The following is a 14,756-nucleotide window of genomic DNA, read 5'->3' as shown; positions in this document are numbered from 1 at the left end:
TTCTCAAGGATGGGGTGGAGCCCCCATTGGTTTCCCAGAAAGGAGACTCATGCCAGTTGATAGAGCTGATAAATAACTATACAGGGTATGAATTTGAAAAAAATCGGTCGAGTCATTTTTGAGAAAATCGTGAAAAACATGGTTTTTTAGTCATTATCCGCCATTTTTCTCAAGAATATTACGGAGCTCCTGCAATTTTCCCAGAAATGAGACTCATGTCAGTTGATAGAGCTTATAAATAGCTAGCTATTCATGGTATAAATTTGAAGAAAATCGTTAGAGCCGTTTTCGAGAAAAACGTGAAAAACATGGTTTTTTAGTTATTATCCGCCATTTTTCCGCCATCTTGAATTAGATTTTATTGAATTTCTTATTGTCGGATCCTCGTCGTATAAGGACCTTAAGTTTAAAATTTCAAGTCAATCGGTTAATTAGGAATGGAGTTATCGTGTTCACAGACATACACACACACACACACACACACACACACACACACACACACACACACACACACACACACAGACCAATACCAAAAATCATGTTTTTGAACTCAGGGGACCTTGAAACGTATAGAAAACTTGAAATGAGGGTACCTTAATTTTTTTTGGAAAGCAATAACTTACCTACTTTCCTTACCTACGGTAATAGGGCAAGGAAAGTAAAAAGGCCTATACCATGGTATAGATCGTCTATGTTCGTCTATGGAACATAAACGCCCAGGGATATCTTCTTGTGATATCTTTTCTCTAAGGTGGTTGTGACAAATGAAAGTCGTTTTATTCAATTATAACAGTCTTACTGACCTTGATAGCCTCCATTCCAATGCTATTCTCCAACAGTGCCATCCTAATTAGTGGCAGCAGTTGTACAGTCTCATTAACCAGCATGATGCTCTCTTTAATCGAATAGATGGTTGCATTGAGCCGTTGCATGACCCGCAACGTTGCATTCGATTCTGGTGCGTACAGGATTTTACCTCTGCAAGAAAAAAAATAATTGTATAAATCTATAATATAATAAAGGAAAGAATCGAATTATACACGTACGGGATAGGAAATTCACGCATCATCACATCTGAACTACTGAACCGATTAACTTTGAATTTTGCATATAAATTCTTAATTTATACCGAGGATGGTTATAGGCTTATTTCAAATTCTTCAAGATTTCAGTAAGGCAAGTTTTCAGTTTGTCAAGTTTTTAATTAGACCCTTGCGGAGTACGGGTTACCCACTAGTATACAACTAGTAGTTCTGTAAACAGTAGACCTCGCGCAGACCGCGCAGTTAAAAACCATAGCCTCCTCTAATTCTGTCTATGAGAGCGAGTTATGTCCTGTCCTGACGTGTTGGCGAGATATCTGTGTGTAAACAGCTAATGGTTGTTTGAGCTGTTGTATCGACAATAATTATTATTGATAACAAAATATGTTTCAAACAACTATGCTACTATCATCAAAAGCTTACCGACTTGAAAGCAGAGAAAAATCGGGAGAAAATAATAATTATGCTACTTCGAGTTATCAATTGCATGCCTCATTGCTTGCAATTAATAATCCACAGCTGATTTTTCACTAAGTTACATTGAGATATTAATTGCATGCGTCATGGCATGCAATTTATAGTCAACTCGACAGCTGATTTATGATGAATAATTCTATAGTTTGATTTTTATGGTAATATTGGCTTTCGAAGGAGACTCCTTTTCCTTTCGTATTAAAATTTCAAAAAACCGTATATATTCGTTGAGGCGAAATTCAAAGAGGGAACATACCTGTCAAATTTCATGAAAATCTATTGCCGTGATTCGCCGTACATGCGGAACATAAATATAAACATAAAGAGAATTGCAAAACCGTCTACTTGAATCGTAGACCTCACTTCGCTCGGTCAATAATACAAAAAACATGAGGAATTGTTTAGGGTATATCAGTGAAACGGAAAAGTTTCAATAGTGACTAATTCTCCAAGATAATTTATCTTTTCAATTCAATATTCATAAATATTACATCATTCAACTAACTGTAGGCCTACAATAGGTGAATTTTTGGAATCAAACATCTGATAAATAATGTACTCCATTAGAATCTAAGCAATTCTTAACCTTCCCATCCCATAGCATTAGACAATATAAGAATATTGGATTACTCTCATAGTTCAATAGGAGACTCATCTCAGTATAGTGAGATTCATTTCAACTACTAGTATTCCTTACTACATCAATGTTTTAGTTTCAACAGTTTCAAATGTATCACAATATGTATCATTTTATTTATTCTCTATTTTAACAAATAATATCATTCATCATTAATAATAGTTATCAAAATTATTGGGAGAGAAGAGAAAACTAAGGCTCAACTCACGCGACTCAAGTCGAGAAGACACTGCGACTCTAGTCTCTTCTCAACGTAGCATGTGTTTCCAAATAGTGACACTCAGACCAGTCGATTCTATAGTGAGGTCCACGTTATAATGACAGTTTTTGATTAACTTTGATGTTGCTATCCTTGTCTATCATTCGACAAAGCAGGTAGTACTATCCTTTTCTAGCTCCGCAACGATTCCAAATATGTTTTTGACAATGTAGAGATATAATTAAGGCAGAGAACAGGCAAAGCTGTTCTTCTATCTTTATCCACTGGCATTATAACGTGGACCTCACTATAGTCGCCGCGACCTCACGACTGTTAAACTGAGTCGAGCGTCGACTCGACATGTTGGTCGAGCCTCGACTTGAGTTGCATTTGTTGCATAGTAGCCTACCGTGCATTTTTAAAGAAAGTGAGGTTATGTTTTATGAAAGTGATGTCTTATCATTTTAGATGAGACAATAATAAGAATTAGAACAATATATTCATAAAAATTATTATAAAATTTGTTAAATGCTGAGTAGTGACGAAGTAGATCTTATATTTTTAATAAAGTAAGGTTAGAGAATGGAGTAGCATGGAATTGAAGTAGTGAAAATGAGCAAGAAAGTCGTAAGGTCGAGAGACTGTAGTATCCTTGACTGGAGTCGTACGTTTTGAGTCGAGGTAGTGTGAGTTGCGTCTTAGGCTCAATTCACACTAGCTCGAATCGAATCGTACGACTCCAGTCGAGGATACTCCAGTCTCTCAACCTTACGATTTTCTTGCTCATTGTCACTACTTCAGTTCCATGCAAATGACACCCAATTCCTCACTTACACTGCGCATGTAATAAGTTTTATAATAATTATTGTGTTATCTATTTCCTATTATTGTATTATCTAGAATCACTTTCATAGAACATAACCTCACTTTCATTAAAAATTCACGGTACTATGCAACTCAAGTCGAGGCTCGACCAACATGTCGAGTCGACGCTCGACTCAGTCTCACAGTCGTGAGGTTGCGAAGACTAGAATCGACTGATCTGAGTGTCACCATTTGAAAACATATACTGCGTCGAGAAGAGACAGTCTCTTCTCTACTTGAGTGGCGTAAGTGTGAGTTAAGCATAAGTCTTCACTTAGCCACAAGACATTTTACTCTAATTACGAACCAACTTTTATCTACTGTACACTATACTTTGTAGGTTGAATTTTGACATCAATTTTCCTACCGATGACATAAATTTTGAAGAATAAAATACAAATGATCAACCGAGGAAGACCAGATCAGAATATGTTCACAGCGAATAACTTCCTTGAAAAATCAACTATTTTTTAAGGATAAAATTGATATTTAAGGCTGTGCAAAGGCTAAAAATAAACTTTCTACTGCTGATATTTTCCAATTTTTTCGATTTGTATATCATCAAGCTATCAAAATGAAAATGTTTTCTCAGGAAAACATTTTTTTTCCGATCATTACTTTTTGAGATATGAGCGCCTAAAGTTTAAATTTTTGGGACAGAACATTTCAAATTCGGTAAGAGATAAATCCATGAGATTCAGAGGATAGATTCTTCATGGTATTGTTGATCTAGTAGAACAAAAATTTCCTGAAAATATTTTTTTTTTTTGAGAAAGTTATTCAATTTACCTAAAATGACCAAAAATAACTTTTTGGGTTATTTTTGGTCATTTTTTGGTAAATTGAATAACTTTCTCAAAATTGTTGGTTCAGGAAATTTTTGTTTTACTAGATCAACAATACCATGAAGAATCTATCCTCTGAGTCTCATGGATTTATCTCTTACCGAATTTGAAATGTCCCAAAAACAAGATTTTGTTTGTGGTACTTTAGGCGCTCATATCTCAAAAAGTAATGATCGGAAAAAAAATTTTTTCTTGAGAAAACTTTTTCATTTTGATAGCATGATGATATACAAATCGAAAAACTTTGGAGAATATCAGCAGTAGAAAGTTTATTTTTAGCACTTTTTGCTATTAGAAAAAACGACTAGCAGTCAGATATTTTACAATAAATGAAAAAATGAAACAACCAAGAAGATGGCGAACCTGCCGAAAGATCACGTTGTCACAGTGAGTGATTAATTCATTTATTGTAAAATATCTGATTGCTAGTCGTTTTTTCTAATAGCAAAAAGTGATGTAATAATAAGCAGTTCGTGATGGAAAACAACATTGAAGAATTTTATTTTTAGCCTATGCACATCCTTAATGGAATTTATTCATCAGGCCTCAATTTTAAATTTTATTTACTATTTTATCTACCGAAATTCGGGAGGGAGGCCGTTTGTATGTAAGATTTTCATTATATATAAGATTTGACCCTATGAATGAATGAGTGAATGAATAATTAAAATGAATAACCTGATGAACGGTTTGTAGATTTTCCACACTCCGGCCAGAATCGGATTCTCTTCGAACATTTTGAAAAGACCGTTGCACTCTTTGGACACGGACGGGTCATACTCGTACTTAGTTTCAATGCGTTTCTTCATTTGTTCGTTAAGTACATCGAATCTGAAACAGAAATCAATTGATAAAAATAATTCCTATCTTATATTGTTTATTACAAGTGTTCCTATTAATAAAATTGATAATTCAAAAATGTGAAAGTGACATATAACCAAGCTACATTTGGACTGTCGTATAAATTAGAATTGGGACTGTTTTGGGCTTAAACCTAAGTTGTATTATGTTAAATGATTGAATAAATAAATAAGTAATGTTGCTATGTAACCTTCTCAGTTATTGAGAAAACTGAGTTATAACGTCAAATCCACTTTCTGAGGTGACTTATCAATAAAGTGATTGAAATTTATTTTAAACAATAAAGTCATTTGACTTTTATCACTTTCTCAGTTATTTTCAATACAGTGTTCCACCATGTAAGGTGAAATGGGAATTTTATTTACTGGTAAGAGTGGCTTATGTAAAGTTTTCTATAACAAACTGTATCATAAAATTTGTAGAATCAAATCAAATTTATATTTTTATTAGATAAAAATTAAAGATTTTAATTAATATTGTTAATCAAATTGTTAATAGTTGCTCATGTGAGCTTTCTGAAACAAACTTAATGTATTACTGAATTTTCATAATTCCTTGTATTAAAAACATTGTGAGTACTTGACTTAGTATCCAAGTCTGAATGCAAAGCCTTTGATTATAGACTGTATCATATCATATCAACTAAATTCGTAGGAGAAAATTGCACAAGATTTGAACTTCTCTCCCAATGTTATTCAAATTATTTAGTCTCAGTTATACAAATGAATAAAAAATAAAGAGTATTTGTACAGTAGTTAATACCATAAGGAAAAGATAGCATACGTAAATCTCAACGTGTAGGTCGTTCATGTTCCAAAATTAAAGTTACAAAAGTTCCAAATTTTTGTTAACTCAAGCCGATTACTGTCGACTACTGTCTATTATTACTGTTTAGGCCGGGTGAGAGTGTGATAACGGAACAGTATGAGAGACTACCAGCGTCACATAGATCCACGGTAAAGAGCTAGGCTACTAGGATTATCGGCTTGAGTTACACTGAAATTTGGAACATAAACGCTCTATACCATGGGATATCTTCGTATGCTATCTTTTCTCTAATCTTCATAAATGATACAGTAACAGTATCACTCACAATATGACACAGTATCACCACACATGATACAGTATCAAATGATACGGTATAACCACACATGATATACAACTCCATAATTTGATAAAAAACTTCCAAACTTTGACTGAATTCTACAAATCATGGGATATCTTCTTATGCTATCTTTTCTCTATGGTATCACCATAAATGATACAGTATCACCCACAAAATGATACAGTATCACCACACTCCACACATGATACAATATCACCCACAAAATGATACAGTATCACCACACATGATACAGTATCATCTCAACTTGATTCACAACACCATAATTAATTTGATACAAAACTTTCAATCTTTGAATGAATTCTAAAAACCATGGGATATCTTCTTATGCTATCTTTTCTCTATGGTATCACCATAAATGATACATTATCACCAACAAAATGATACAGTATCACCATACTCCACACATGATACAATATCACCCACAAAATGATACAGTATCACCACACATGATACAGTATCTTCTCAACTTGATACACAACATCATAGTTTGATACAAAACTTCCAATCTTTGAATGAATTCTACAAACCATGAGATATCTTCTTATGCTACCTTTTCTCTATGGTAATACCTGGCCGATTCTCCGCTGGGATCTAGTGAGTTTTTCTCCTGCTCTTTGGTTGAATTTCGGGCGCACAGCAGCACGTTGAGGATTTCGACAATCTCTTCCACCCAAGATGAGTTCTGGGAGTTCTGAGAGATGTTACGGTACTGTTCAAGGACCGCCATTGTATCACTGCAATCAAAAACCAACACACTCAAATCACCCATTCACAAATATGTTTTAAACAAATAGTCAAATTTTTTATGATAATGAAGTATTTAAATGGGGGGCTACTTGAATGTTGAATTATTATGGAAAATTACTAGTACCTTTTTATAAAAACAGAAATAGTTCCGATCACTTATGCCATCAGAACTAAAAATGACCGAAGTTCTCCAAGTGTTTATACATGGAGATCGAAAAGTCGCGCACATGTGAATGAACCTTCCTGTAAATAGCATTTTCCATAAATTAGTTTTGCTGGCTTCTGCAAGCAAGCACCACATACCACATGTACTACCTTCAACAAACCTACACGTCATTGAGTCTGTAGTGTTACTGAGTTTACTGCTTTGTAAGCATGTCGTTTTTTCAAGATCAAGTTTTACACTATAGAAGTTGAAACAAGCCAAATCGTATTACTACAACAGAGAACAAACGCACTATTAACAGATCTGTATTGAAATTTAAAGAATAAGGGAGAGACATGTATTATCTTATTGTTGAGAATGATCTGCAGCAATTGCTGAGGCAGGGAGAGCGCGTCACAGAAAGCATCGAGAATTGGCGTAAGGCAAATAAACTGAAAGTCAATGTCGAGAAGACTTGTTTTATGGATTTTTCTATTAGTAATTCCAACTGCCCAGAATTCTCTAATTTACTAAATTTCAATTTACTAAATATCAGCTGTGCTTTAGTGTTTACGAGTTTGTGTTTTTTGAATAGTTACAAATTTTCTTTAATAACTCAATACTATTCGTTACAAGTGGTAATTGAGTGGAATATTTCTGATTAATTTATCAATTTAAGCCATCTAAATTCAAAATTTATAGTTTTAATGTTAATTTTGGACTAACATTTTATAAAAATTGTACACGTGAAATTCTAACCTTATCTTGGACTTTGTTACCTATAAATTTGGAAGAAAAATAGCACAAGGACTACCTTATTAATTTATCTTTCAATGTTATTACATTAGTTTCATTTGCATTGTAAATAAATAAGTTAGATTCAGAGCAAATCAGTGCTTGTGGTTTTCTAGGAATCGGGGTTGACTCTGGTTTGAGGTAGAATCATCATGTGGACGAGAACTTTGCGAACTTTGCGAACTATGTGGACTTAGTAGGGCGACATTTGCGATATCAAGATTAACGACAAGTCTGAACAAGAAAGTAGTATTCTCGGATTATTATGGATACTTTCAACCTCTACTAACATACGGCTTGATCTTCTGGGGCTCATCAACTGGAATTGTCAGAGTATTCAAGGCACAGAAGCGAGTGGTCAGGATGATGCTGGGGAAACCTCCCAGAACCCCTTGGAGGCCACTGTTCCAAAGTGCAAGGATTCTGACCCTTCCCTGTCTATACATACTCGAGACTACACTACATGGACTCGAACATGGAGCGTCCTGGAATAGAGGATCGGATATACACGGGTACAACACGAGGTCTAGGAATGCTCTAAGACAAGATGCTCATAGAACGTCTTTTTACTTTCCTTGCCCTACTACCATAGGTAAGGTAAGTATTGCTTTCCAAAAAAAATTAAGGTATCCCAATTTCAAGTTTTCTATACGTTTCAAGGTCCCCTGAGTCCAAAAACATGATTTTTGGGTATTGGTCTGTGTGTGTGTATGTGTGTGTGTGTGTGTGTGTGTGTGTATGTGTGTGTGTATGTGTGTGTGTATGTATGTGTGTGTGTGTATGTCTGTGAACACGATAACTCCATTCCTAATTAACCGAACGACTTGAAATTTTAAACTTAAGGTCCCTATACCATGAGGACCCGACAATAAGAAATTCAATAAAATTCAATTCAAGATGGCGGATAATTACTAAAAAACCATGTTTTTCACGTTTTTCTCGAAAATGGCTCTAACGATTTTCTTCAAATTTATATCATGGATAGCTATTTATAAGCCCTATCAACTAGCATAAGTCTCATTTCTGGGAAAATTTCAGGAGCTCCGTAATATTCTTGAGAAAAATGGCGGATAATGACTAAAAATCCATGTTTTTCACCGTTTTCTCGAAAACTGCTCTAACGATTTACTTCAAATTCATACCATGGATAGATATTCATAAGCACTATCAACTGGCATGAGTCTCATTTCTGGGAAAATTCCATGAGCTCCGTAATATTCTTGAGAAAAATGGCGGATAATGACCAAAAACCAGGTTTTTCACGGTTTTCTCGAAAACGGCTCTAACGATTTTCTTCAAATTCAAGCCATGGGTAGCTATTCATAAGTCCTATCGAATGACATGAGTTTTTTCCTTGGAAAATTGCAGGAGCTCCGTAATATTCTTGAGAAAAATGGCGGATAATTACTAAAAAACCATGTTTTTCACGATTTTTTCAAAATAGCTTGACCGATTTTTTTCAAATTCATACTCTGTATAGTTATTTATCAGCTCTATTAACTGGCGTGAGTCTCTTTTCTGGGAAACTAATGGGGGGTCCACCCCATCCTTGAGAAATGGACTTTGTAACCTCCTTCTCGTGCATGAGGTAGGTAGGTAGAGCAGTTCATAAAAAGAACACATAGTCGAGATATTTCATCTGTAGAACAGCTGTTTTGACGACTTTAAAAAAATGACGACTAAAAAAATCATTGAATTTCACAATTTACACAAAGGAAAAAGTACTCTGAAAACAATTATATATACACATATACAAAAATCTGATCGTAGTTTCGAATATGAGCAAGGAAAGTTGTGTGAGTGTACCACACCAGATTTTTATTTTTTTCAAGGTAGTCCTGATCACATGAACAGGAAAATATTGAACTCTCTCCCACCTGTTATATCTGAGATTGACTCAGAAGTTTTGTTTAAAGGTGCTTACAGATATACGCGCCTCCAACACGCTCCGCACTCGCTCTGCAATCGCTCCGATCATGAACGTTACGGGAGATGTTAGCTCTTCTCGCGTTCCACTCTTGCTCCCCGGTCGATCATCAATCGATCTGCTCGAGTGACGTTCGATTGCGGAGCAGCGCGAAAGTCTGTACGCACCTTTAGATTACGATAACTTTTTGAATTGAAAGGTTTTTAAAATGATGTGATTCTTGTTATCTTGTCAATGAATTGAGTTATTTTTTGTCATTTTAATATCTTAATAGGCCTATTTTTAACACAATGTAATGTACCAATGTAAATGTGACTATGTATTTGATTTGTGTCAATATTGTATTATTGTACAATGCATGACATCAATAGAATTGAAATTTAAATTGGAATATTAGACTGTTTTTCAAGCGTTTCAGAGTCGGCAGGGCAGGCAGCTCTACGTTTGATTGATTTGATTGGCGCCTGAAAAAACACCTAAACTGGTTGAAGATCCATACTTAGATCGCCCTAACTGGTTTTAACGAATAAGGGCGAGACCATATTGGGCGTTTTACAGACGTTTTCAGAGTCGGTAGGGCAGGAAGCACTCCATTTGGCTGGTCTCGCCCTAAAGCCTGGTTTTCATTAGTAGAGTTAGTAAGTAAGTAAGTAAGTGTAGAGTTAGTAATAGTTAGTAAGTGGTAGAGTTCCTTGGGCAAGTACTAACTACCTTTTGAGCTCTCCCAATGAAAACGTTCATGGTAGAGTACTAGTTTTTAGTATGAGTAAAGTGGGATAGTACTCTACCACTTGCCTTCCCCCACCACCGCTTCTCACTCTACTCTACCACTACTATACTGATGAAAACAGTCTCGAGCTAGTAGAGTAGAGTTTCGTATTGACATTTTAAGGTTAGTTCTGTTCACTAGACAACACACTTTAGACAACAGTTGCTCGACCAAGTAAGTAGAGTAGAGTTAGCTTGGTAGAGTTAGTATGCCAGTTACTCGACCACTAGCTCTACTAGTGAAAATCAGGCTTAAATGGTTGAGAAAGTTACAAGTAGTTTTATTCGATGCCTTAACCTTGAATAAATATTTAAAAGTGAATACCTGTTGAGCCAATGTGGCCGAATTGCTGTGCCTTATGACAGCCGCAACAAAGTTTTGAGCTTCGTCGGTGCTTAGTTCGCAAAGTTCACCGTAGAGAGCGCTACTGTTGCCATTATTCTGCTGCTGTTCAACTATGACGTCTTGCATCAGTGTTTCGTCACACAAAATGACTGAGGCGTTCTCTCTCAACAATGTCAACTGGTCCTGAAAATTCAATCGAAAGTTATAAAAATGGGAGTACTAAATAGTTTACAAGAATAGATTGAAGGTGTTCTCAATTCAATTTCAATTCAATTCGAGAATAGAATTGAATTACAGGAATAGATTAAACTTGTTCTCTCTAAACACTGTTAACTAATCCTGAAAACGCAATCACAAGTTATAGGCCCGCCGCAAAGTAGACCCACGCTAATCCACGAAAAGCAACCCACGCCGTGGGATGTTTTGTAAACCATTGCTATAGAATTATTCATAATCAATCAGCTGACAAGTGGATTATTCATTGCATGTATTACACAGATGTCTGGAAAAGCCTAGCAATGTTTACAAAACATCCCACGGCTTGGGTTGCTTTTCGTGAATTAGCCTGGGTCTACTTTGCGGCGGGCTTAATCATGAAGGACTGAATAACTTGCAAGAGTGAGTTCTTCGAGAGTTTTATTAATATATTCGTCACAAAAAAGATGATCGGGTTTTAAATGATCAGAACTTCAACTTCAATGATTTTCTCTTATTTCTTTGATATTTTTGAGTTTGTTAAGTAGCTCAATTTTAGAAAACGTTATGATTGACAGGGGTGGTACTTCAGAGAGCTGTGACTAAGACCTAAATCTAAATTTCGTCACGTTAGAGTCTCTCACACTCCTAGACGTTCCATCAGGGTGGAAACATATTATTTTTGGGACACACTATATTTTCAACCCAACACAGCAGTGGTGAATGAAAACAGTGAAGACAATTTCAAGTCGTTATAAAGTTAACAGAATTGCATATAAGGAAGGTGTTCTGGTATAACCGTTTAATGTTTCAGAACAAAATGCATCACTTAGACCAGTCAATTTTATTTTATGCAGATGGACTTTCTCTATCTACTCCAACAGTCTAAGAGCATTATTATTCAGAACCACAACAGTGGCCACAATTTTCGGAGAATCACATCAGAAATAACAATTAAATCAGTGTAATTTCTCAGAAAATTGCTAATTACGACCACAGGTGTGACTGAATGGGGCTCTACTCACAATAGTGCAACTCAAATCGTACGACTCCAGTCGCAGATATTCCAATCTCTCGTACCTTTCGACTTGAGTCGCTTGTCATGCTCATTGTCACTACTCTAGTTGCCAGATTCACGTCGCTCCATTTTTAACCTCACTTTATAAAAAATAATCTGTTTTTCTCTACTGCGCATGCTCATTCCCAACTCAAGTCGCCAACAAGCACTTCGAGACACCGAGCGACTCATGACTCATGAGAGCCATTTTTTCCCAATGTCCAATTCCTAACCGACGACTCAAGTCGAGTTTAGTCGAGTCACTCTCTGACTCGCGGAGTCGCAGATAATGGGCCATATGAATAAATTTGAGCATTTGCTTATACTTCTAAAATATGGAGCATTTGCTTCATTTTCTATGAATAAACGTGAGCAAAACCTTTTGCTCATGCTCATCAAAGAAATAGTTTGAGCAAAGTAAAAGCTTTTGCTCAAAATTGTATGATTAAACTAGAGCATTTGCTCAACTTTTGAAGCAAATGCTTCAAAAAAGGTGAGTCTACTCTGGAGCAGATTTTCACCTTTTTCTCATAGTAAAATGGCTCAACTAATTCGTGTGAGTAAGAGGAAACTATACCAGACACGATCACAACCAATAGTTGAAAACTATAGAATTCTTTTTAGATTCAACCATGATATATATCACCATTATTCCTGCAAAAGGATAAATACAAAAGATACTTATTCGATATAAAGATAACCATCACAGAATAGGAAATGGGCATTTAAAAAGATGAGAGTGTAGACGATTATAAGAAGGCTATTGATATTATAAGATATGCTAAAGATTATTATAGAGATGACATTTTTTCACGCTATTATTTCAAAATTCTAAACTCAACTAACCTAAAACTCAATTCATAAATAGAAAACAGAGCAGACGACGCAAACACAAGCGGTGTCTCCTAACTTGCATATTTAGCGCTTACGTGAGCTATAAAAACAAAGTAAGGCCACAAAGGCGAATCAGCTGATGAAAAATCTTTAAAACACGTGAGCATTCGCTCCAGAATTCAGGAGCATAAGGTAAGAGTATAAGGTAAAGCTTATTCATATAAAAATGAGCAAATGCTTATGCTTCTACCTGTTGCTCATGAGAATTTGCTGTGGTTTTATTCATATGGGCCATTGGAATCGATTAGACCAAGTGTCATCAATAAATTGAAAACAAATTCTGCGTCACCAAGAGACTGACTATCGAGTCTCTTCGCAACTTGAGAGTCGCGTATGTGTGAGTACTGCCTAAATAAATTGTCATTATCTATATTATTACAAAGGAGCTTCAAAATGAGAGAGAGAGAGAGAGAGAGAGAGAGAGAGAAAGAGAGAGAGAGTTTGAGTACAAACTGACCGGTGACAAAGAATGAAAGGCCAGACGAGAAGAGAGAAGAGAGTCGATGGCAGACTGACTAAGAGACACATTTCTCTCGTCCAGGTCTTCTTTGAAGGCGGTTCTATTCCTAATCAGGGGACCCAGCTTCAGTTCACCTGTTAACATAATCAAACGCATATTATAATATGTAATATAATAAAAGAAAGAACTGGCTTATAAATGTACGGGAAAGGATATTCACAAATGACGCATCATCATGTCTTAACTACTGAACTGATTAACTTAAAATTTTGCACGAATATTCTCAATAACCCGAGGATGGCTATAGGTCTATTTTTCTTCAATATTTTAGTAGTTCAAGTTTAGTTTGCCAAGTTTTTAACTGAACCCTTGCGAAGCACGGGTTACTTACTAGTATTATATATTTATTTGTACAAAAACACTTATCATAAATGTGATTGGGAGAGTGGAAGAATATGGTGTACGTTGAACTAATTTTCTCCCAGGTGTAGATAAAATGTTATGGTCCGAAACATGGTTATTTCTGCACTTTCAAATATATTAATAATGTTAAAAAAATCTATAGCACTCAGCCTTTATGTAGGGAACTGATTTGATAATCAAGTTGGTTAAAAAAATGGATATCTTGTAAATAGGCTAATATATGGTAGGCATCGAACATTTTGTTTGGAATTTTAAAATGGCAGTCCAGTTACTGGTACTGTCACAATAAAATAACAGTGAATTATCAGGGGTATTCACGATCATTGGCTTAGCCAGCTATCTCGAATCAAGATCTGTTATTCGATAACTCAGTGTTAAGTCGAGATAGGAGTAGTATGTTGAAAAATCAACAGCTTGCTTTCTTCCAGTTTTAAGCATCGATATCAAATAAGATCTAATACATCTCGATGGTTTCAAGATTCAAAAATGAAGTTACAATGATAGGTTACACAAGTTCCCGCTAGGAACGCTATTGTGATTAACAGAAATCAAGCTGATATGTTAGGCTAGCATAAAACAGTTTAGATTTTTAGCATATGATCGTGGATACCCCTATTAATTGCATACAATGATGCAGGTAATAACTGAACACTACTTTACTTGACTATTACTTGAACTAAGTACTTATACGTTACTATTACTACTACTTGAACTAAGTACTTATACTTTACAATATTACTATTACTTGAACTATTACACTTGACTTTAAACTGCTTTCATAAGATAGAATACAGTCAGATTTTGAGCGAGTTCTCCAGCCCAGGGGGCTCACTATAGTGAGGTTCATTCGGTAAAGCAGATATCGCTACCATTTTCTAGCCCCGCAATGCTGCCAGATCGTTCTTCAACAATGTAGAATAATAGGGTGAGGTTCACGTTATAATCAACGT

At 35.5% G+C, this 14,756-nt stretch overlaps 2 protein-coding genes across 4 annotated transcripts in view; both read right to left on the bottom strand.

The window, feature by feature from the left end:
- LOC111044570 (ATP-binding cassette sub-family A member 2) overlaps positions 1-6,777 on the bottom strand; it is a 149,398-nt gene extending 142,621 nt beyond the window's left edge. For all 3 annotated transcript variants that reach the window (XM_039424783.1, XM_039424785.1, XM_039424784.1), the window contains exons 1-3: positions 6,619-6,777; positions 4,741-4,893; positions 804-978 (exon numbers count right to left, since the gene is read on the bottom strand). In XM_039424783.1, coding sequence (XP_039280717.1) covers positions 804-978; positions 4,741-4,893; positions 6,619-6,776 — 486 coding nt within the window. In that variant the 5' untranslated portion in view covers position 6,777. The remainder of the gene's footprint in view (positions 1-803; positions 979-4,740; positions 4,894-6,618) is intronic.
- Positions 6,778-8,011: 1,234 nt separating this feature from the next.
- LOC120350291 (retinal-specific phospholipid-transporting ATPase ABCA4-like) overlaps positions 8,012-14,756 on the bottom strand; it is a 29,174-nt gene continuing 22,429 nt past the window's right edge. The window contains exons 6-8 of the mRNA XM_039422916.1: positions 13,381-13,517; positions 10,652-10,960; positions 8,012-8,221 (exon numbers count right to left, since the gene is read on the bottom strand). Of these exons, the coding sequence (XP_039278850.1) occupies positions 8,012-8,221; positions 10,652-10,960; positions 13,381-13,517 (656 nt within the window). The remainder of the gene's footprint in view (positions 8,222-10,651; positions 10,961-13,380; positions 13,518-14,756) is intronic.

The sequence above is a fragment of the Nilaparvata lugens genome, chromosome 3 (genome assembly GCF_014356525.2).
Source record: "Nilaparvata lugens isolate BPH chromosome 3, ASM1435652v1, whole genome shotgun sequence".
In the NCBI taxonomy this organism is placed as follows: Eukaryota; Metazoa; Arthropoda; class Insecta; order Hemiptera; family Delphacidae; genus Nilaparvata; species Nilaparvata lugens.
This window is presented reverse-complemented; position numbering and strand designations above follow the sequence as displayed.